This window comes from Triturus cristatus, chromosome 10 (assembly GCF_964204655.1).
Source record: "Triturus cristatus chromosome 10, aTriCri1.1, whole genome shotgun sequence".
Classification (NCBI taxonomy): domain Eukaryota; kingdom Metazoa; phylum Chordata; class Amphibia; order Caudata; family Salamandridae; genus Triturus; species Triturus cristatus.
Window position 1 is genome coordinate 536,922,053 of NC_140593.1, and position 23,041 is coordinate 536,945,093.

The following is a 23,041-nucleotide window of genomic DNA, read 5'->3' on the forward strand; positions in this document are numbered from 1 at the left end:
TTTGATCTGTTAAACATAAGCCTGCAGATTAAACTTTCTAACACACAAAATCTTCTTCTATGTATGAGGCAGGGGGGGAAACGTGTTTTTATTAGGGAGGTGCTTGTGGGCAGCTATTAGGAAGGCCGTGACAACCTACAAAGTGGTGACTATTTATTCTCAAAGTTCCTGATGTTTTTTTCACAACAGTTTGCACACATACACTTTTTTTTTTTAACTTATTTTTATTGCCATTTTCATATTTCACACATTGTTGCACACATACACTTATGCTTTGATTTAGAGTAGGTTGGTCACAGGAAGTCATTATTTGTGGAGGAAGTTCTATATTTGTAGATTCTGCTGGCGAAACCTTCCCCATCTAGTGTACTGCAAGACTCTGCCAGCATGGATTCAGTACTTCCTCCACAAATCGGAATGTTACTGTAGCATCAAAATCTAAATCAGACACTCTGTGGTAAAACCCTCCTCCACCGCTCTAACATTTTGATGTGGGAGAAAGGGTTTTTTTCCCCAGTAAGAGTATTTGCTATTAACCTAGTGGAGAAAATAAAATCATATATTAATGCACATTTCAACCACAATTGCTGGTCATCTGACATCCTAATGTAGCCGGGAAGAAGCACTCATGAAACAAATTAACAACTTGCTTAGATGTCATGTACCTGAGAGTTTGTGAATCTCCAAAATTCAGAAGTAATAAGGAGGTGTATTTATTGTCTGCATCCCTATTCACTTACCGTTCATTATATTTACTACCCTCCCCATGTCTTACCCACTCAATCTAATAATGTTCTACGCAGCGTTGTCTTAGTGCTACGTAGGGTGTTTTTAGTAGAAGGTTTCCCATCGTACAATGGACACATATACAATTAAAACTAAATTTCTATTAGGTTTCCCACTCTTCAAAAACAATTTTTAAATTAGATCATCTGTATTTAATGTTACAGTCCATCAACCAAGTAAAGACAGTGCATACCAACAGTTCACATCTCAGAAACGGATATGCGGGGTATACACAGTATGCACAAAGCCTGCCAGATGAGCAAAACCTGCTGATAAATCTGAACTTTATTAGGAAGGTAAAATAAGGAACCAAGATAGTGGGATGGAGTGTGGGAGACAACTGTAGGAAACTGCGTGAGATACGGCATTACAGAAGATATGAAATGTGGGATAACCGGTCTTGAATCGAAAAAGACACACATTTTGAAATCCCAACCAAATAGGACAGTGTGCCCAGAGCAAAGTAAATGCTCACTCACAAACAGAAGTGAGTCACAAAAAGGAATGTTAACGTGCCTGGATAAGACATCTTACAAAGGTAGATTGAATCAGGATAACTGGAAGGAGAGGAGATTTGAAAAAAATGAAATTTAGAGAAAGCAGACTCTGGCAGGAATAGCGTTGATAAAGTTGATGGTTTCTTTCAGAAAAAATCGATGGTTGATCTAATATGAACAATGGTGAGAGGACCTGCAAAATATTAGAAGGGGAGAGTTTCCTGAACTGGTTTTCAGGTTTGGGAGGAATGGTTTATCTTTTCTAACATGCCCACAACTTTGGCAATAAATGCAAGTCAATGCTCCTGCATGAGACAGGTGCACTATATGATCCAAGGTTACTGTTTATGAAACTCCACTCTTTAGATGTCCACTTCAGTGCTCTACTTTTTGCACTAACCTAGCTGCCTGAGTCCGCGTCATTCAGTCTTCCAATAGACAATCTAGCCCTGGGCTGAACAGCACCTGCTGGTGGTCTCCACGGTCCTCCCTAGGTTGACGTCCTTCTCCATCATGCATGTACTGCTTTATCTCACTTGATATGTCTCTTTAAAGCAGAGTGCCCCTTGATCTAAGCTCGGTTTCCTCTGTGTCAACCTCAAGTATAACCAGGTAGCCTACAAACAGCACAATGCAGAATGTGATCTCAACCCTTTTCTCTTGCCGGCCGCCCACTGAGTGCTGCAGTGCCTTCCTCAGGGTCTAGTGGAGCTAATGCCTGCTGCTTTGGTCCCACCCAGGCGCACAGGGAGGGGGGTTTTCAGAGCAGCTTCATCAGAACAGACTGGACCCAACTGCCAGGCTCACTCAGGAAACTTCTGCTGCAGACTTCAGGGTACACTGCTAAGACTGCTCTTGGGCTCAATTGTATCACCCTAATCCACCTGGCCCAAAGACAATAACATTTTGGGATATATTTTATATATTTATAGAACACACATGCACCAATAGTTACATGAGTAGTTATGGTAGCAGTAGTTATCTGGCGCTAGGAATCTAAATCAGGAAACCCAGACCAGCCAGAATGGAAGAAATTTAGGAGAAAAGAAGGGTTTTCAAAGACTGTTTGAATTAAATTATGCAAACAGCTAGGCTCTATAGTGGTGGCATTCCAAGAATTGGGGTGGACGATCCTGAGAGCTCTTCTGCCACTGTAAGTCTGTCTGAAGAGATGGACTTTGGACATGAGAAGGGTGCCGAATGCAAAGTCCTTGCTGATATTTGACAGAAACAATGGGACAGTACTACAGAAGGCAGAAAGTGTCATATACAGTCCTTTACCAAGAACCAAACCAGTGAACAGTGGGTAGAGGGGAGGTGATTACATTTCCAAAGATGTTAGCTCAGGATGGCAGTAAGACTTTTATTTCACAGCTGAGCTGAGCCACAGAGCTTCTAGAAAGGTGCTATCTTAGCTCTCGGCATCCTGCACTCTAACTGTTTTGAAACCCTTACTCGTTCTTACAAATATCAATGGCAAATGATATATATGTGTCACGTACATGCATACATGTTACAGTAAAAGGCCTCTTTTGGAAAGGTTCATATTATTCTGAATATATACACCAAAGAACAGAATCCCTAAAACTCATTCCTGCTAGCTACCTCATTTAGTGGTCTTTTGTGCTAGGATTCTTAAGCTTCCCGAACAAATCGTGAGTTTCTCAGCTGCATAATGCTAGCTAACAGTTTATGTTTAGTGACACAGTCGCATTATTCGGAAGAAAATGAAGTTATGTAACTTAAGTAGGATATTAAACAGATGAGCCCAGCACCTTGCAAAAAAGTGAAGATTTTATAAAAAGCAAACTATATCAAGTGGAAAAGAATTGATATATTTATCAGCAAAAAGCAAGTCCTTTTGTGAAAGATGAACAGCACAAACCTTTTCCAGCAAAAACACTTGGTCCAAGAGTAAGGTCAAGGCCATTCCTCAAAACAGAAACAGCCACATATCAGCTTAGAGCAGGCAGAAAGTATCAGCAGAAAGCCTGAATTGGGTCAGGTTGGTGTGGAGGGGAGGGCCAGGGTAAGGGTACTGCAGAGGGAGCGCAGTTTGCTTCCCTCGTATTGCGCTCTGGGAGGGCGGGCCTTCATCCAGGGCACAGGGGAGGGGTTGGTACCTGCTTCCGGGGACTGCTGTATACTTCTTCCATGATGCTGTAGGGGTTGGGGGGTGGGCTGTGTTCCTGCTCTCAGCATTTCACTGGGCCAGGAAATACCAGGTCTGGAGTTTGCAGGCTCTAGATTTCTGAAGCAGGACACACCGGGCCACTCAGAATTGTGAGTGGTGGAAAACCACACAGCTATCACTCCTGGTGGAATTCCACCATTGATAATGACAGCCTGTATATGCATGTTTTTGCTGTGCTAGTTTGTGACAATAGTAGTTGATGAGAGTGCTAAATAGGAAAAAAAGTATAAACCGCACTGCTTAGCTTTCTATTTGCTAACTGCCCTCAACAACTTCCATCACTGTTAAAACTGACGTACACGTTTCTGAAGATGTGATAGGGCAAAATAAGTGGTATGACACGGAACAATCACATAACAGAAAGTAAATGAACTGATCCTCTAAAACAGCGGTTTTTAATCTGTGGTCCGGGAACCCTCTGGGGGCCTGCAACTGCTTAGACAAATAAATAATGTTAACAGATTAAAAAATTGCATATAAATAAAGAAGGAAAGCGTAACGTTGACATTTTTCAAAAGTCCTGTTATGTTAAGGAATTTGAAATTGGAGGCTAAAAATTAAGTTGGAAACCTCAGATTGATTTGTGGGAGCAGTGCAAGTGCATCAAACTGAATATAATATAAAAGACGGCTGGCCTCAACGGAATAAGGAAAAGCTCCAACATTCACTTTAAAATTCAAATTTGTATCATTTTATATTTGTGAATTAAATGAAATTTTTTATCATTTATATATTTGTTTGATGAACGCATGTTTCTGTATTTTTGTGGAATGTTTTGTGGTTCAAATGATCGAAATTGATTAGGGCGGGGTCTCTGGCTTCCATTAATGACACAGTGGGGTCCCCAGATACCTAACGTTTTCCAGTAGGGTTCCAAGGATTCCAGCAAGGATTAAGTGGGGTCCACAAAAGTCAAAAGAGTAAGAACCACTGCTCTGAGATAACAAAGAACAATAGCAACTTGTGCACTGAGACTAGACATCCCAAAATATTTTCTACTTCAGATTTCATTATGTTTGCTTCAGTTAGAAAAACAGGAATGATCACCTTGTATTCATCCATCCACACATGCGCCAGTCGCAGGGAATTGTGTGACATGGTGTCCTGACCTCCTGGTGAACCGTAAGGGCGTCTTTTGCGGAAAATGTGCCCCACCCTGGAGCAAGGGATTATTAATAGTCTGCCCCCGCACATCCATATCTAAGGGAAAGAAAGAAGAAGTTGCATCAGCAGTTCAGTTTTCAAGGAAATTGATGAGAATCATGCATACTTTTGGCAAATGCGGCTAATGTTTAAGAGTGCGTTCACAGTGTAAATCCATGAGCAATCAAAACACAGTTTACTTAACTACATACCGGCTTGAATAAAGGCAATATGTATTGAACATGGGTACAGAAAAAAGGGCAGCACTCCTCCAGATTGAGAGTTGCCTCTGAAAGTAAACTATTTATTTTACGAATATATTATTTTCGCAGTCTACTACAAATCTTGCTCCTGTTTTTTTACATTTATTACAGCATAGCTTTTAAATGCACGATTAATTTATTTTAATGATAAATTACTAAATGGCTGAAAGAAATAATAAATAACCGTTCTAGATTAAAAATAGGGGTAAACATATCCCTAAGAAATAAGCATAAATGTTTTATAATATAATAATGCTTATTTTGCATTATTTGCCGACAAGGAATGACTTGTTCTTAATCATATGGAGCGCGCTCTTCCAGGAGTGATTGGCGGAGTTTAAACATTCCTGATAGTCTCTTGCTTTAAAAAAAATCTAGCAGAAAGGGAAAGCCCTAAACAAATCGGATAAGAGCAAAATTCTGTGCTTAGCTGCGCTTTATGGCATTCAATGGGAAAATATGAGGACCAAGCACTTGAGAATCTACCTCCCCAGGTTAAGCTCCTCACCCTAGAAAGCTGGCATTCCTGCACTGGGGAATGAGCACGGAAACATATCATGCGACAACCAAGTCTCAGAATTTATTCTTGCATGCCTTTCATCATTTCCAGGTCGATGTTCCCCCAGACATTTTGCGCAGAAGTGTTCAGGTGAAAAGGTCTGGATGCGTTGCATTCCTGGAAATCTTATAATCCTCATGGGGCAGTTAATTTGAGCGAATGGCCCCATCACTATTACAAAGCTACTCATAATGAGGTCCCAGATACTTGAGAAGAGGAGCTAGCTAGACATAATATAATCAACATACCCTACTTAGAAATAAGCATAAAAGTTTTACATTACATGGGGTTCTGCAATCCCTATATAAAAGTCTGTCTCTAATTTCTTTATAATGGGTGACTTGTGAGGCACAGAGTCGCCAATTATAACCAGGGCCGGACTGGCCGTACCGGGCATTTCCCTGAAAGGCCGCAAGGGTGGGGGTCGGTTTTCGGCCCCTGGGGGGCCATTTTTGTTACCGGGGGTCAGCAATATCGGCTCCCCTGTAACAAAATTGGCCGAAAAAACGGCACTAATAAAAGCCCCCCCCCCCCCCCCCCCTTCCCCTCCTGGCCGAGCACTTAGCCAGGGCCGGTTTCTGGTGGCAGAACTCAACAGTAATAACTAATTACAGTTGAGCTCTGAAGTCACAATGCCTGCTGCCAGCAGCCGAAGCGAAAGGTAGATCAGATCACGGTGCATAATAAAGCAGCTGTTTAAAAAAGAAAATGGAAACGTGGCTTTTCTTTCTTCTGCTCTATTTTTTTAGGTGTACAGTAACAATCAGAAAGCAGATATTTATGCCAACGTGTTTATTTTTGTCACTCCTTAGGTGATTATAGAAAAGTTACACATTTTCTGAATGTTTCTACACATTCAGAGCTACTGCGACCTTAAAATACGCTGCCTTGTATTAATTAAACTGATTCTAATACCGTCTTGCAACAAATATTCCAGTTTTTTTAATGTCTTAATTTTTAAATAGAGATAATTTTATTCTTCATGTTTGAAAACATGTTCTCTCTTTTAAATGGAAGAGCTATGTACCAAGGATTTAATTGACTGGTGGGAAAGGTGATGAATTGACCACGTATTAAAAGAGATTAAGTACCCCCTGTCAAACATAAGGACACTGCAAGTCACCTTGGAATTTCATAAACCTATAAAGTAACTTGGCCTTTGGCTTTGTTCCTCTATATGGTCATGAAAATCCTCGGCAACTTGCAATATCCTAATAATGTATGGCAAGGGGTACTTCACCCCATATGAAATAACCGCTTATTCTGCCTTATTCGCATATAATGTACCACTTGTCCTTCGTCATATGGAACGCTCACTTCCAGGACTGATAGGCTCTTGCTTCAAATTTGTTTTACCAGAAATGGAAAGCCCTAAACATTTCAGATAAGAGCACAATTTGCAGTTTATGACTTCTGATGTGAAAATATGAGGATCAGGTACTTGAAAATCTACCTATCTTAGTGAAGCTCTTCACCCTATATGCCTAACGTGCATAAACTACTAAGGGCCTAAATAAAAGTGCAAAAACAACAATTGATGGACAGAATGCAGAACAATGTCATACATTCACCCCAGTACAGAGATCTGGGCCTAAATCCATCGTTTTTTTGCTCACCATGCCGTTCCAGTTTGAACCCAGCCATATGCAAATCAGTCTTGACCCTGTGCCTCATGGGAACAGTCCAGCCCGAACTGCCAAGCCAGGTCCTCCCTGGACTGGAAACAAGCATCCTAGGACCGGTTTCTGGCATTTCAGCCGTCTTCAGCCAGGCTTGCTTGATTTCCAGTGGCATGGAGAGCAAGGGACCCACGTCTGGGCATACCCTTTCCACTCGGGGTGACAAACAGTGATGGATTAAACCCAGATCAGTTGACTGGGGGTGAGTGCTTGCATTGTTCAACACTCCGTCCATCATTTCCTTTGGTTTTTGCTTTGTTCGCCATAAGTTGGCAGGGTATGCTCAGACGTGAGTCCCTTGCTCACTTTGCCACTGGATTCAAGCAAGCCTGGCTGAAGACGGCTGAAATGCCAGAAACCGGTCCTAGGAAGCTTGTTTCCGGTCCAGGGAAGACATGGCTTGGCAGTTCGGGCTGGACTGTTCCCATGAGGCACAGGGTCAGACTGATTTGCATATGGCCATGTCTGAACTGGGGTGGCAGAGTGGGCTAAAGAACAGTGATGGATTAAACCCAGATCAGTTGACTGGGGGTGAGTGCTTGCAATGTTCAACACTCCGTCCATCATTTCCTTTGGTTTTTGCTTTGTTCGCCATAAGTTGGCAGGGTATGCTCAGACGTGAGTCCCTTGCTCACTTTGCCACTGGATTCAAGCAAGCCTGGCTGAAGACGGCTGAAATGCCAGAAACCGGTCCTAGGAAGCTTGTTTCCGGTCCAGGGAAGACATGGCTTGGCAGTTCGGGCTGGACTGTTCCCATGAGGCACAGGGTCAGACTGATTTGCATATGGCCATGTCTGAACTGGGGTGGCAGAGTGAGCTAAAGAACAGTGATGGATTAAACCCAGATCAGTTGACTGGGGGTGAGTGCTTGCAATGTTCAACACTCCGTCCATCATTTCCTTTGGTTTTTGCCTAAATAAAAGTGGCCTAGAAACTGAGCCGACATTCCTGCATTGGGAAAAGAGCTTAAATAAACAGCAGCGTGTTAGAAATCTGTAATCTGCATGTGAATTTGGCAGACATGGAAATTTATCCAAACATAAAGAGGTCAAAAGTAGAGAAGCTGACATCATCAAGTAGCCTACGTAAAATGTTTCATCTATACTGTATCAATGGGAAGTAAATAATGTAGGAATAAATGCCTGTAGGAAGAAAAGAAAAGGCCCCCTGTTAGACTTCTATTGATGAAAGAATGTGTGAGCCAAAGAGTGGGCATTTACCATAACATGAACAAGTGTGAGAGCATATTGCTTACAGTGAATGGAATGAATGGAGGAACATATTCCTTATGTTGAACAAGAGAGTATATTGTTTGTGGTGAAAGAGTGGGGGAGTATTCACAGAAATGTAAGACATGTGAAAGGAAGGAATGAGGGACACATAATGGTTAGATGCGTCATTGCTTAATTTGTAAAACAGTAAGTGCCGGGGGCCTAACTTTTGCTCAGAATCCCGCAGCCGGCACTGTGAATACGAAGCAGAGTGCTGAATACCAAAGCTGCGTAGTCTTGATTCCACCTCATGCCTCTTTGATGCACCACCCAGGCACTCCCTGCCTCTTTATGTCACTCTTGGGGGCTCTTTTTTATCCCGGCTATCTCCATTTGACATGTTTTTCCAGTCTCTCTCTCCTCTTTCTACTACTGCTTTTGTGTATTTTTTCTGGTCACTAAATAATTAGTGCCGTTGGCTGCCCCTGCAACCACTGGCTAAAAATAACCACTAGTTGTGCTGACGGTTGGTGGGTATTAGGGAATATACTATGTTCAATAGAAAGCACATTAAAAGAAGCACACACAAAGATTACAATGATGAACTGATGAAAGAAAGAAGGAAGGAAGAGGTAAGGGGAGAGATGAAAAGAGTTGGTAGCAAGAGGAAAATTAGGGAGAAGTGATGAGACATGGTGAAATAGAGAGAGATGAGAAGGAAATATGGTAAAGAAAAGCCAGAAAGGGATGGGGACAGGACAGTAAAAGAGCAAGAGAAGAGAGGATAAGACAGCATAAAAGGAAAAGAGATGAGTGAGAGGAGGTCGTTAAAGGAGTGGTAGATAAAGGTGTAAAAGACGGTAAGAGAAGCTGCTGGTGTGCAGGAGTTTATTGGAAAGGGAGAATAGAATACAGAAATAGGGAGAAAACAAATTAACAAGAAACCAGCCGGGAACTGTAGGCGGATGATGAAGAAGCAGCCAGACTAAGAAAAAGGGAATGATAAACAGGTAAACAAGTCAAAAATTGTTGAACTGACTAAATATCAAGGTATACAAATCGAAATTTAAGGACCTTAATATTATGCAAACTGAAGACTTCCTCACTTTTGTGAACTAAAGGATGTGGAAACATGTAATATTTTCATTAGCATAAGCAACAGCCATTTTGGCTGTGGTGTCCATTTTGTTTCCTTCGTAATTCTTTCATCCTCTGCTGTACGCCTTTTCACTCTGCTCGTGCCATCTATTTTAGTTGACCTCCTGACATGGCTAAGCAATGTACATGCTGGGAGTTTGTAGCTGCCAGTGCACCTGGTCTTAGATGTTATCCGTTGACTGTTTAATGCTGTCATAAGCATTCCTGCTCCCCCTCCCATTTTGCTGACCACATAGTCATCTATCTGCCCTTGTTTCGTGATAGCTATTTCTAAACTTGTTCTTTCCATTTCTGTCCATGTGCTTACATTGCAACAAAGCTGTATATAAGGACGATGGTTTGGGAGTTCAGTATACCTCCTCCTGCAACACTTGAGAGTGTTGTGTGGACGTTGTCCCACTCATGAGTGATTAATAAACTGGTTATTTTATTTCAACTCCAGTGCCGATCTCTTGTTGTAGGTCTTTGGACCCGTGGACGAGAGGGTGACCCTGCACCAGTGTGCTCACTTTTGGGTACATTTCCACAGGAGGATGCTGAATTGCTGCCTATGATCCTAGTTGCTAGAGTAATTGTGAAAGTAATTAACCTAAGACATATGTTTTTCTTGAACTGGATAAAATCGCCGCACTCGAGATGGGGTTGGGAGGTGTGATCTAAACCAGTTGTTGAGAGACAATACACACGTTTATGGATGCAAGTGACTAACTACATGTAAAACTCATATTTCATTCTTAGAGCTGCATTGTATAAAATATCAAATTAATCTTGGTGTACCTTAAGTCGCTATATTGCCCCCATCAAATTTAAGCTTTATCTGGACCACTTAGAACCTCTGAATTCTCTTACCTTTGCATACCACAAAATTGCAGCTGATGTCCAAATTTATATAAAAATCAAAAATGTTTGATCTATTGACTACATTAAAGATTGTTTATCCAAATTGCAGAACTGGGTGACCAATCAAATGAATACTAAGTTTTTTTTCATCAGCCTTGACCCCAAGTGAAACATTGTTAAGCCCTTAGTTCCTGAGGCATTACCATCCTTGGTGTTGATCCCTTTGTGGTGGGCCTTGCATGGACCCACAAAGTTTCGTACCCATAAAGCTCTGATGAAACTTAGCCTAAAATCACATATTTTCCTCACATTTTAGTCAGAAACTTCTGGAATCTGCAGGAATCCCAAAAATTCCTACCATCCAGAGTTCCCACATATCTCCTGATGTGCAAGATCGATATCAAGTAGCCTTTTTGCCACCTAGGTGGGCAGACTTGGGGTAAACTTCCCCGCTCTGCCCCCGGCAGAGCAGAAAGACATTTGGACCAGGATTTGGATCCATGATAAGTGCTCTTTTCCCTCCCCTCAAAGAATATTCCTCCCTTACCGCCATGCATCTTATTATTGATGCATCGTGACACTGCATTCGGCTTTTTCCTATCCAATGCATATACAACGTGGAACACTCGCTCATGGCTACATGTTATCTTCTATTGAATTTAAGAATATGTATAATCCTCATGTAACCGACAAATTGTTCCTATGTAAAGGGTACTGACAACCCATAGCATAAATCCCATACTATACAAAAAACTAACTAAATAAATAAATATACAGTAAATCATCAGGTGCGAAATGTCATAACTTTCTTTTGTAATTGTTTGTACTCTTGAAGGCAGGTGCTAGTGATTGTTCCGTGAATCCGTAATTTCATTTTTATAGTTAAAGTAAGCATAACAATATCAGTTGTAATAACAATAAAAATATTTTCAATGTATATGTATTACCCTAAATGAGATTTCCAAATTCTCTCCTCCCCAGATGTCCATCCCACTGTCATACTGGCCGAGCTCATTAAAGTATTCTCTGTTCATTGCAAACAGACCTCCAGCCATTGTTGGGGACCTAGAAGACAAGTGAAAGCTTTTACACCCATTTTTAAGCCATCTTCTACACTTATGAATAAAATCATTAATACAAAGGCAACATTTTTAAACGCACGTTTATAGGAAACAAAAGTACATGTTCTCTGTTAACAGACTGGATAATCTCTAGGAAACATTTTAGTCAATCTTTGGCAATAAACTAACTATCCAGCTGTTTTTAGGTCTCGCCTGACCCAGCGCATGCGCTGGTCTGGCGAGACTTATTGAGAGGGCTCAAAAAAGTGCTACCAGGTCAGCCTAGAGCTACAGTGCATGTGCGCGGGCGCCGCGCTTTACCGCGATTACTTTCACTTTTGCGGCCGTTATGCAACTGTTGCATGGCTAAACACTTATAAGGTCCAAAAGGCGAGACCTATTGGCTATGCCAATGCTTGTTAACAGATTATGTGTAAAGTTAGGAGAACAAGCAATGTTGATAAATATCAGGGTTGGCTTTTACCAGAGGTACACTAGTCGGTGGTACTGAGAGATACCTGACAAACTAATGTGGAGGGCTGGGTACTCTTCCAAAATGACTAGTGCAAGTACCAAGTTGTCCTGTGTTCTCCATTGAATGATTGTGACCAATAAATATTTCTCAGTTAGCAGGATTTTTTGAAGTACTTGCAGTAGTCTAATTTGTTCACAATACCAACCACCAACCAAAACTATTGCTGAAGCACCAATAACTTCTCTGTTCTCACAAGTAAGATAACAACTAAAAAGGTGAGTGAATGTTACACTTTAACGTGACGGAGGTGGAAAAAGAAAAAAAATTATACCCAAATTGACGACAAACGAGTTTGTTTGCTTTGTAGTCTTTCTTTCCCCACTTCTGCAATTTCCTGTCCGCTCTCATTTGAGGTCTCTGGTTTCGTGCTAGTATGTACAGGAGCAGGCCTGCATTCCTGGTCTCGTGTGCTATATTTATTCTGGGAAAATAAAGAATTATAGTACTCCTAATCAAACTTATTGTCTCCATCATGGTTTCTGGGTCTATGAACCAATCTACAAATCTCACACTGGTACAAAAACAACGCGCAGGCAGGTTGCTCAGGCCCCACACTCCTGAAGGTTTATTTAAACCTTTGCTGGCCTCTTCCCCAATGTGACAGGAAGTACTTGCTCACTGATAAAAAGACATAACTGTTCTGTAAACTTACAACAGTCCCACAAAGAAGGTAACACGGCTGGTTTAATTCATCAGCACAGGCAACTTCCAACAAAATCAGATGTGTCAATCACCTACTTTACATCGGTAGAGAAATAAATAGTGCAGCGGCCAAAATGTAGGGTAATTTCCTCATGACAAAAGTGATATAGTGGAAAGAGTCCAACGACAACTACGGATACTCCTCAGGCCTGCTCCTGGCCTAGCGGCTCGCCTGCCAGAATTGCAAAACTGGAACTAAGAAGCCAAAAAAGGAATGATATCAGCCGGGAGCCAAACATTCAGATTGATAATTCAGTTCATTCCCATATCACCTTAGTCTCGACTGATCCCCCAGGTAACCATACAACCTAGGACCAGCAGCAGTCCACAGATGAGCATGGAATACCACAGACTAACACAAGGCCTCTATTATAGCGCACTGCCCGGAAAGTGCACAGGTGAGCCGGATCAGCTCGATCAGTGCTGGCCTGCAATCCAAGCTGGATGATAAAGAATGGCTGACTTTCATCAAATCCCACTCAATCTACTGTTTCAGCTCAAATCAAATATGTCTTCATTCACCATATTTCTGTGGCATAAAGGAATAAACACAATAAAATCAAACAAAACACAAAACAATTTATCACACTGTAATAATACAGTAACTTATAGAGACGAATATTTACAATATAGCGAATTTCCTAATTTTTATTATATGCCAGATCAAAGAGGCCACCGAGCATCGTATCAAAAGGGTATGTAACTGCTTTAAAAATAACAAAGCTGGTCTACATTGATAACATTTACAATCTTAAAAAATTGGCAAGATTAGTTTCTTTCTAGGCAATATATAAATAGAGCAAAGGAACAGAATATGTAGATCCGACTGAAAAGACTTCCCATCCCAGGGGCATAAACATAATTCCGATAAAGTGCAACTACCCCACACGGAGAGGTAGTAAATTGAGACAAAACCTGGCGAGGACAAAACGTTGTTGTCTATTAAGAACGAAAGAGAGATACTGTTGGAGACCCTCATGGACATGCACCTGGTTGTACACACGCACAGTGGGTTTAAAATGATCCTGAGACTCCCTCTTTATCACGGCCTTCTCATAAAACACTTGCTTTAAAGTGCCCTTTGCAAGGTGAGGACATGACTCAGGGTTGTCATAAAAAGGCCTGGTTGACCAATCATCCTGTAAACCAACTTCACACATGCGAGTCACGGAATAGCTAGGGCAGACTGGAGACGTAAGCAAACCTTTATGACCTGGGCACCCAAGGGGTTTTTCTGCATATTCACTACACACAATCAAAGGCAGGATGGACAGGCCGAAAGGCAGTTTGACAGTCTGGGTCTCACTGAGCCTCCAAGCCTCGGTGCGAGCAGGAAGCTCGCTGAGGAATGGAATTCATCTGCAACATTTGGAAATGAGCCATGATGCTAGGGTCCTGATTTATTCAATCTTTATATCCATCCAGGGAATAAGAGTGATTATCCAGCTATGGTAAAGCTCTTAAGCTCCTAGTTCACCAATGTCAGTAAAGGGAATGGTATCCAGCCAAATGATACCATAAAGAAGCACTGCTCCCACTCTGTTTTGTTATGTGGGGACTTCAACACTAGTTCAATACCTTCTTGCTCCAGAATAATCTCTTCACACTTAGTGATCGTACTCTTTCAGGTCATCCTGCTAAATGTAATAAAGGTCTAGCAATCAAGAGACTAACAGATTATGTACTCACCACCCAGGAGTCTTTAAGTCAAATTATTAACATGACAATAACCAGGAGATTCGAGAGCAATCATGATCCATTAATCGTAACTTTTACTAATTTTTGTATCCACTTCTGCAGGGATCTTCCTGTGTAAAAAAGCTGTGGGTAGAGTACTAGCAAAATCTGGCAGAAAAAAAGCTTGCATGGTAAACTAATTGCAATAAAAATACTTATAGCATGGGTAGCCACAATCGTTGGAACCAAGGCTACAAAAAAATCCTTGTTGAATTGGAAAATCCTAGCGCGATTTCTGTTGAGAAAATCGAAACATTGCTGAAAGTAACACAATCCCTGGGTCATGGCACAGCCCGGCCTAAATCCGGCACTAAGGCCCCACAACTGTTAACAAAAGTAGACTGGTTTGACGAAGAATGCCCAAAAATGAAGCAAGCCTTATCAAAAGTCCTAAATCACCGACACTCCTGGGAAGAGGGAGACGCACGCTTGAAACCACTGCGACAGGAATACAAGAGACTAATCAAATATGAGAACTGACATAACCATTTGTGTGCATGGGGAGCCATTTGAGAAGGCACTCAGGATAATATAAGATTCTGGGACTTGGTAAACTGAGGATGCAAGGGTCCATTGAGAACATTAGACCCAGTCATCACCTCAGTTGCATGGATTAATCGTTTTGGGGAAATATATAAAACATTAGCTTCTAATGTGAATACGAATACAGCTGCACCATCAAACCCCAGCCCTGGCCAAAGTAAAGACACTCCATCTTCATACAATCCGGCATCACACCCTTAGTTGCCTCTAACAGTAGGAAATGGGCAAGCAAATTCTCAGAGGAAGAAATGCAACTAGCCATTTTTTCCCAAAAGCCAAATAAGGCCCTCAGCCCTGATGGTGTCCCAAGTGACTTCTTTCATAGTAAAGTTTCATTAGCGGCTCCTGTATTAACCACAGGGCTCAACGCAGTCTGGATAACGGAGAAGGTCCTGGCTTCCTGAACCACAGTAGTTATAATTCCTCTCCATAAAAAGGGCTCTCGGAGGGACCAACCAATTATCGCTGTCACAGCTTGATAGCGCATGGAAGATTTACTGAAAGGCAGTCTTCACCCGAATGGAAACCAGGGTAGAGGATAATAACTTACTCTCAACTTTCCAGGCAGGCTTCAGAAAAGCTCATAGTACTATCGACTAAGCAATGAGATTAAATAACATATATCTTAAACAAGTCATCATAAAAATATCACATTGTTTATGTTGTTTATAGATCTTAAGACAGCATTTGACTTGGTTGAAAGAGCTACTTTATGGAAGTCTCTCCATGATAACCATTTTACATTTGATCTCGTGCCTGCTCTCCAAAAGCTGCACCAAAATAACATACATTTATGAATAACTGGACTGACTCATCTAAAATAACTAGACTAGGGAATCTATAAGATTTGCAAATGGGTCATTTCCTCTTTAAAGTCGGTAGGGCTGCATAAGGCCCGTCAGGTAAGACAGGGTGTGAGAAGATGGCCTGGCATATGCTGGTCACTAGTTATAGTGACCACCTTGCACCAGTCCAATTCGACTCTTATGATAGATGGGTTTAAGACAACCTTTTAAAGAAAGCTATCCTAGTGGTAGCTGTGGAGAGCAGCCTTCAGGCTAAGTCTCAGAGGAATGTAAAGCAGCTTGTTTTACCTTATAATCTCTTGAATTACCAAATGAAAAGACACCACACAGGTATATATATCAAATATATATGTATTTATTACTAGACACACTCTACTAATCTCTTTATGAGATTAGAAGCCAGATACACATTCAAATGTCAACGTTTCACAATAAATTAAGCACAAATATGGCTGGAGCCCTAGGGGCATCCCAGACCATATACTAAAAAAATTGTATAAGAATGTCGACTTGCAAAATGACAAGGCCAAGGGCCTGGGGAATCGCTGGGGCTTCACTATTGCAGTGTTAGCAGGTAAGTAACAGGCCCACGGGAGACGCGTGCAGTGTGTGAACACAGCCGCGGGTTCCCTATGGATTACAATGGAGCAATTTGCGGTTTGATTTTTAAAGTTTTAGGGTACTTCGAGGAAGTCTACAAGCAAGCCACTTACAAGGTAAGTATTTCGAGGGCCAACACACACTAGGGCACTGGAGTGCATGAGTTACCTCACCCAGGGAAGCCGGGTGCATAGGTGTCTTTTGGTGTCGGGTCGCGTCGCTGTTTTCTATGGAGACCAAAGAAGACTTGCTGCTTGCGTCGACTGAAGAAGTGTCCGGTGGAATCCAAGGGTGGATTCAAGATGCAGAAGACCTGAAAATTGAAGGGACAGTGTTCAAAGTCACTTGCCAGTGACCGGTGGCCAGGAAGATGGATGACCACAGATGTCGGTTGATTTCAGGTCGTCAATGGTGTTTTGACTCTTCGCTAACGAGGTCCAGGAAGGATCAACGATGACCAGCAGCTGGATTCGGAGTGTGCCACGACGTCTGCAGCTGATGGCGGTGTCGGCAACCGGATTGGAGCCAACAAGCCTTGGCAACTAAAAGTCTTGTGTAGACTGAAGAAAGTCGATGGTGCAGACCAGCAAGGTTTGAGGGGCTCACCCAGCGAGGGTAAGGGAGGGCAGGCCTGGAGCAACCAGGGGAGCCCTTTTAGTCGATAAGAAAGTCTTCCGGGGACCCACTAGCCAACGGGCAAGTGATCGCGAAGACGCCTCTTCAGGAAATGCTTCACAGGAGCCCACGGTCCCTCGGGACGGGATAGGCCTCTGATTTTCGCTGCAAAACCTGCTGGAGGCTTGGGCCACAAATGGTCCAAAGCACAAGTTCGTAGAACGTCGTGAAGGAATTGCACTCGACAATAGTGCCCGGGTATTGCTGTTCCTCGTCACTTGTGGGGTCCACTCGCCACAGCTTTGCTGGGGACTCACAATGGCCGTCGAGAAGTAAGAAAATCCACTTCCGGGGCAGCAGGGAACTCCGCCTGGAGCGGGAAAGTTTGCAATCGTTGATTAAGGTTTTTGGTGCCTGCCAAGCAGGGCAGTCACTCCTTAACTCCAAGGGAGATTCTTCTGTCTTCCAAAGGTAGTGGAACGTCGAAGGGCCAGGATTCTTCTTTGTAGAGCGTCGTCCAGGGTTATCTGATTTGCAATGGCAAAGCTTGCTATCTTATAGTGAAGATAAGGGAGGGACTAGCTCTATGACCACTCCTCTAGGAGGGTCAGGGTAGGGGGTGGTTACACCCACTTCCCTTTGTCCAGTTTCGCGCCAGAGCAGGGACAGGTAGCCCCTGAACCGGTTTGAGCTGGCATATGCACAGAGGAGCCTACTGCTTCCCCAGTGGAGGACTTCAAAGCACTCTAGGAGTGCACCCACCCAGCTCCAATACACTAAATCTTGTCTGGAAGGTGGTGACAGTTTCAGTCAGCAGCAGGAGGGCATCCCAGTGTCTGTGCTGGTGGCATCCATTTTGTGATGCCAGGGCTCTTTCAGATTTCTGTCGTTTTAGTACAGTGGGTACATGTCCTCCCCTCTAGAAGGGTGGGATCATACTCCCACACCAGTTACTGGTGTGGGGGTACGATTCCAAGTTGTTTGACACCAAACACGACATGTTTTGATGCAGTCATTCCAAAGTTAGCATTTACCGCTGGGTTATAATGCACTTAAGAGTATATGGTTTAACCGCATCCACAAACAGCCACAGAGAATAGACTCTGCCAGCTGCAGAGGGGTACTGCTCATGCAGAGGCACCCCCTCACATAGTAAACCAAGCACCCTGCCCTCAGGATTGATAGGGCCTGCCATAGGGGTGGCTGATAGGTTTATATGTGTGTGTATGGTGAGATATAGGAACCTATACCTCAGTGAGGAGTGCTAACACTACCTCACACAGGCTGCAGTAGCAGGCCTGTGGTGTCAGATTGAGTCTGCTTCCCAGGGGTGGCATAATACATGCTGCAGCCCCTGGTAGGCCTGTGAAGTGCCTATGCCCTAGGTACCTAAGGTACCATATACTAGGGGCTCATAAGGTACCACAGTATCCAATCACTAGTGCATCTAATATGCACACCAAGTCATTTACAGAGAACAGAGAGACTGGGGCCCTGATTAGCAGGGAACCAGCCAGACTATAGCCAGAAACCAGTGTATACATCAGAAAAAAAGTGGGGGCAACATAAGTGCAGATCCTACTCTCCTACACAGGGGCTTGAAAGGTTGTGTTTGTAGTAATGGAATGAGAGCAGAGGGCAAACCTCCAACCCATTTCTTCCCTCATTCTTGCAACTGAATTGTATGCCAGGGAGAGCAGATGAGCAAAAAGAAATGGCTGTCAAGGGCGAAGGAGGATTTGCAATGCTTTCCTTCGCAGGAGGAGCTGCAACGGGAAGTCTTCACTATTCGCAACCATGACTCATAGTAACGGCTGAAATGGGTGGTGTAAACTGCAAATAAAGAACATTATGGGCAGCAGGACAGGACCGCTCACCGAAATCGGAGTGCCTTTTTAGGTTGAGCCTAGGCAGCGCTGAGCCTATGCATGCGCTGTCTACAAGACCTGTTGTTATCTCCTCGATCGGCTTTTGGCATGCCCATGAATTGCCATTTGTTAGTTTTTTTGCCATTAAGAAATACAGGGTTTTTATTGGTGCATTGGGTCTGATCCTCCCGCCTTTGCGTGCCTGGGTCACTGCCAAGCGAATTCCCTCATTGTTTGCTTGCGTTGGCCATCCCAATACGTCCGCCCTTCCTCCTGGTCATCCTGATCTGCCTTTTAATTTTGTAGGCTATCAACATCGTTTTAGGCTTTCAGGCAGTTTCACGAAGCATATTCTGTTAGTCACCTGCAAAGCGCAATTTCTGTAATGTAGCTGTTGAGCTATGCCAATAGCTCTAACTCAAAAAAATGCGAGACCTATTGCATTTCTAATGCTCGTTTTATTGTTTTACTATGTAATCACAGTGGTAAAGAATGGGTTTATGGCAATGAGTACAGGAAGCCTGCATGGCAAGGTGCCACATTAAGATCTCACTGGTGCATGACCAGTGATTCATTAAAACAAGCAATGAAAATGCAATAGGTCTCGCCCTCGTTTAAGTTAAAGCAATTCTGTTTGCAATTAGGTGGCTTTTTAGCTTTGCTTTTATTAGTGTTTTTCAAACTTTCATGTACATAACATGCATATGTATGCATAGATGTATATGTATGCATGAATTTATATTAGTATTTATATAGATATTCAGATGTATATATATATATGTTTATATATGTATTTATATATATACATATATATATATATATGTGTGGGTGTGCGTGTGCATATGTGTGCGCGCAGAGGTAGAGAGTAGTAGAGAGTGAGTAGTAGAGAGTGAGTAGGTGAGTAGTAGAGAGTGAGTAGTAGAGTGAGTAGTAGAGAGTGAGTAGTAGAGAGTAGAGAGTGAGTAGTAGAGAGTAGTAGAGTGAGTAGTAGAGAGTAGTAGTGTGTGTAGTAGAGTGAGTAGTAGAAAGTAGTAGAGAGTGAAAAGTAGAGAGTGAGTAGTAGAGAGTAGAGAGTGAGTAGTAGAGTAGTAGAGAGTGAGTAGTATAGAGTAGAGAGGAGTAGAGAGTAGTAGAGAGTGAGTAGGTGAGAGTAGAGAGTAGTAGAGAGTGAGTAGTAGAGAGTAGTAGAGAGTGAGTAGTAGAGAGTGAGTAGTAGAGAGTGAGTAGTAGAGAATAGAGAGGAGTAGAGAGTAGTAGAGAGTGAGGAGAGTGAGTAGGTGAGAGTAGTAGAGAGTGAGTAGTAGAGAGTGAGTAGTAGAGAGTGAGTAGTAGAGTAGTAGAGAGTGAGTAGTAGAGTAGTAGAGAGTGAGTAGTAGTGAGTAGTAGAGAGAGGTAGAGAGGTAGAGACAGACTCTGAAGATTAAACCACGCCTCTGTCTCCGAGGGACATCTGTGTCACTGCCCCAGGGCAGCAGCTCTAAAAGAAAAGAACGGAAGTGAAAGCACAGCAAGGCCAAACAAGCATTTGCAATGCAATAGGTCTCGCAGTTGTTAGAGTTTGAGCTATTGGCATTGTAAATGGCAATGCCTTTTATTTACGTGTTGGTTTTTAAAACATAAATAAAAGGCATTGCCATTTACAATGCCAATAGATTAAACTCTCGCAAATGCGAGACCTATTGCATTGCAAATGCTTTTTTTTTTTAAGCAGAGGGGCAAGTTGCATGCTAAGTGCGGCCGTCCTGCCATTTCTTTTCTATTACTTTACTTTTGTTACAATCTCGGCACCCACGCGGGTGCCGTGATTTCAGCAAAAGTAAAGAAGTAGAAATAGAAAAACATGGTGCCGCGATTGCATCAAAAGTAAAGACATTTTCTATTTCTTTACATTGGATGCAGCAATAGGTCACGCATCTGCATTGTGACAGAACGGAATATTCTCTTCTCCTCTCTCTCTGTGTACACCCAGCCCTGCTGGCGGGAGCAGAGGTCAAGGCGTTAGCCAGGCCGAGCTTATGACATATGACAATGGATCATTTAGTTAAACTCTCACCGCTGCTATTGGCATTTATCCATATGTCACTAGCTCGAATCCCAGCAAGATCAACTCTGCCTCTAGTTGTTCGGAATGACAGAACGGATACATTTAAATTGGTAAAATTGCCTCCTCATTTTTACAGGCCTTAAAAACGGCAGGCTCAGTATGAAGCGCTATTTAAAAAGCAAGCCGTTATTCCGAAGTTACGTTTCACTGGAATGTATTCAGTGTGGGCAATGCAGGACTACAAATTAAAGAAGCATTTGCAATGCAGTAAGGCTGGCATTATTGAAAGTTTGAGCTATTGACGTTGCAAATAATAATGCAGCGCCAATATCTCAAACTTTCAAGAATACGAGACCGTTGCATTGTAAATGCTTGTTTTGAACAGATGTCTCTCAAGCGCAAGCTGCAAGGACTTCAGTCCTGCTTCTTGGCTGTCGGTGCTGATGTGTTTGAAACTCAGATGCACACTTGTTCCGATACCCAACTCATTTGCCACCCAAACACTTTTACAGAATAGCTTTGTCCGGTGGTAGAAACTCTTCTTCTTTCCAAAGCGTTTTAGTACATCAGAATTGTCTAGAGGAAGTGGCGCTGTAGAAATGCAACTGCAAAACAAAGGAGTAAACTGCCATTGTAGTCCCACTGCAATCAAGACCACACGAGCAATAACATAGCTACAGGCAGCACCAGACAACAGAGGCGCAACTAGAGCCAAATTTCGGGGGGAGCTAAGAAAAAATTTCGGGGGGGGGGGCTGAATCTTTTAAGCCTTAGGCAGAGTGGAGCTGCAGGGGCTCTTAGATGGGGTGAAACAACAGCAAGGCCTCATTAACATACAAATGGTCTTTTAAAGACCTGTGAAGTGCTCGGGTGCGGCTGTGTGTGAGCCGGGAAGCTGTCTCATCCCGGCTGCCACACACGACGGGGGGGCTGAAGCCCTTTGAGTCCAATGGGTGTTGCGCACCTGCTAGAAAAGGCTGCATCACACCACAGAATGTGTCCCAAGATCAAAAGCTTAATTGTAACAGAGCCGAGCTCTGTTAATTCAGGAGCATGAACAGGGATTCGGGCAACCAGAGCTGTGACAGAGACCTTTCACTGCTGTGCTTCTCTGAGAGAATGAGACAGAGAGAAGGAGGGGGGGTGGGGGGGGGGGGTGAGGGGGCAACTGTCACAAGATGTGGGTCAGGGAGGAAGAAGGAACACCCACGGATGCGTTATATTCCCAAATGTTGTGTTGTTCTGGGGTTTGTGCAATTCCATGTCTCAGTTGGCATTCAATGTTTATGTGGCTTGATTCAAGAATATCAGGCTCTAGAGATTAAAATCGGAGAGAGAAATGGAGCGTCACAGTAGACAGAGACGGAACGCCCCACCTAATTATTACCATGGGGTGCAGCACTTTGTTCAACTGATGCAGTGCCACTTACTTTCGCTTTCTCTCACATAGGTCCATGGGAGGCCTCATGAGCAGTAAGAGTGCGAGATAAAACAGTGCTCATGAAAAGTGCTTCTAAAGGAAAATAAACTAGGTGAGCCCCCTTAAGTAAGTGTCTGTTCTGTCGCGGATCCAAGCGAGCCTCAGATTAGATTCTTGCTTAGTTACACAGCAGGAGAGTTGAGGTCGCTAGACACAGCAGGAGAGTTGGGGTCGCTTGGCACTATTGACATCACCCAGTGGGTCAAGGCGCCCGTTGCTGTCGCGTTGAAGGGTATTTTGTTCGCTGACATGGAATCTGGCAGAGAATGAAACCGAAAGCAGCATCCGGGAGGCAGGGGAGGTGATGGTGTAGGATCTTGCAGTGGCCGTTTTTGTCCAGTATTTTCATGCATGTGGTTGGGCGTTGTTTCGTTTGCAGGCTATAAGTGCTAAACAAGCATTTGCAAAGCCAATAAGTTTCATCTATGCGGGATCTATCGGCGTTGCCGTTCTATAAGATGTTGCACTTGCACATCAGCACGGGCCGTTGTACAGTATGGCTCAAAGTAATTAAAAACAAAGTGCCGCACCCGTGTCGTAGCACCTTTTTGTGTTTACTTTAAGTAGTGGTCGAAGTGCATTCAAAAAACGCATGGGAACTGTGATGCTGTGCGCAATGCGAGCGGGGTAAATGAGCATGGAACGATGTAAAAGGTGTGTTTAAAAACAATATTCTAAAAAAAATTCTGTCTTTCACCTTCAGGTAACTACATATGAAAT

The 23,041-nt window shown here is 43.0% G+C and overlaps 1 protein-coding gene across 1 annotated transcript in view; it reads right to left on the reverse strand.

The window, feature by feature from the left end:
• GALNT11 (polypeptide N-acetylgalactosaminyltransferase 11) overlaps positions 1 to 23,041 on the reverse strand; it is a 319,722-nt gene that overhangs the window by 73,155 nt on the left and 223,526 nt on the right. The window contains exons 7-8 of the mRNA XM_085632014.1: positions 11,278 to 11,395; positions 4,525 to 4,677 (exon numbers count right to left, since the gene is read on the reverse strand). Coding sequence (XP_085488140.1) covers positions 4,525 to 4,677; positions 11,278 to 11,395 — 271 coding nt within the window. The remainder of the gene's footprint in view (positions 1 to 4,524; positions 4,678 to 11,277; positions 11,396 to 23,041) is intronic.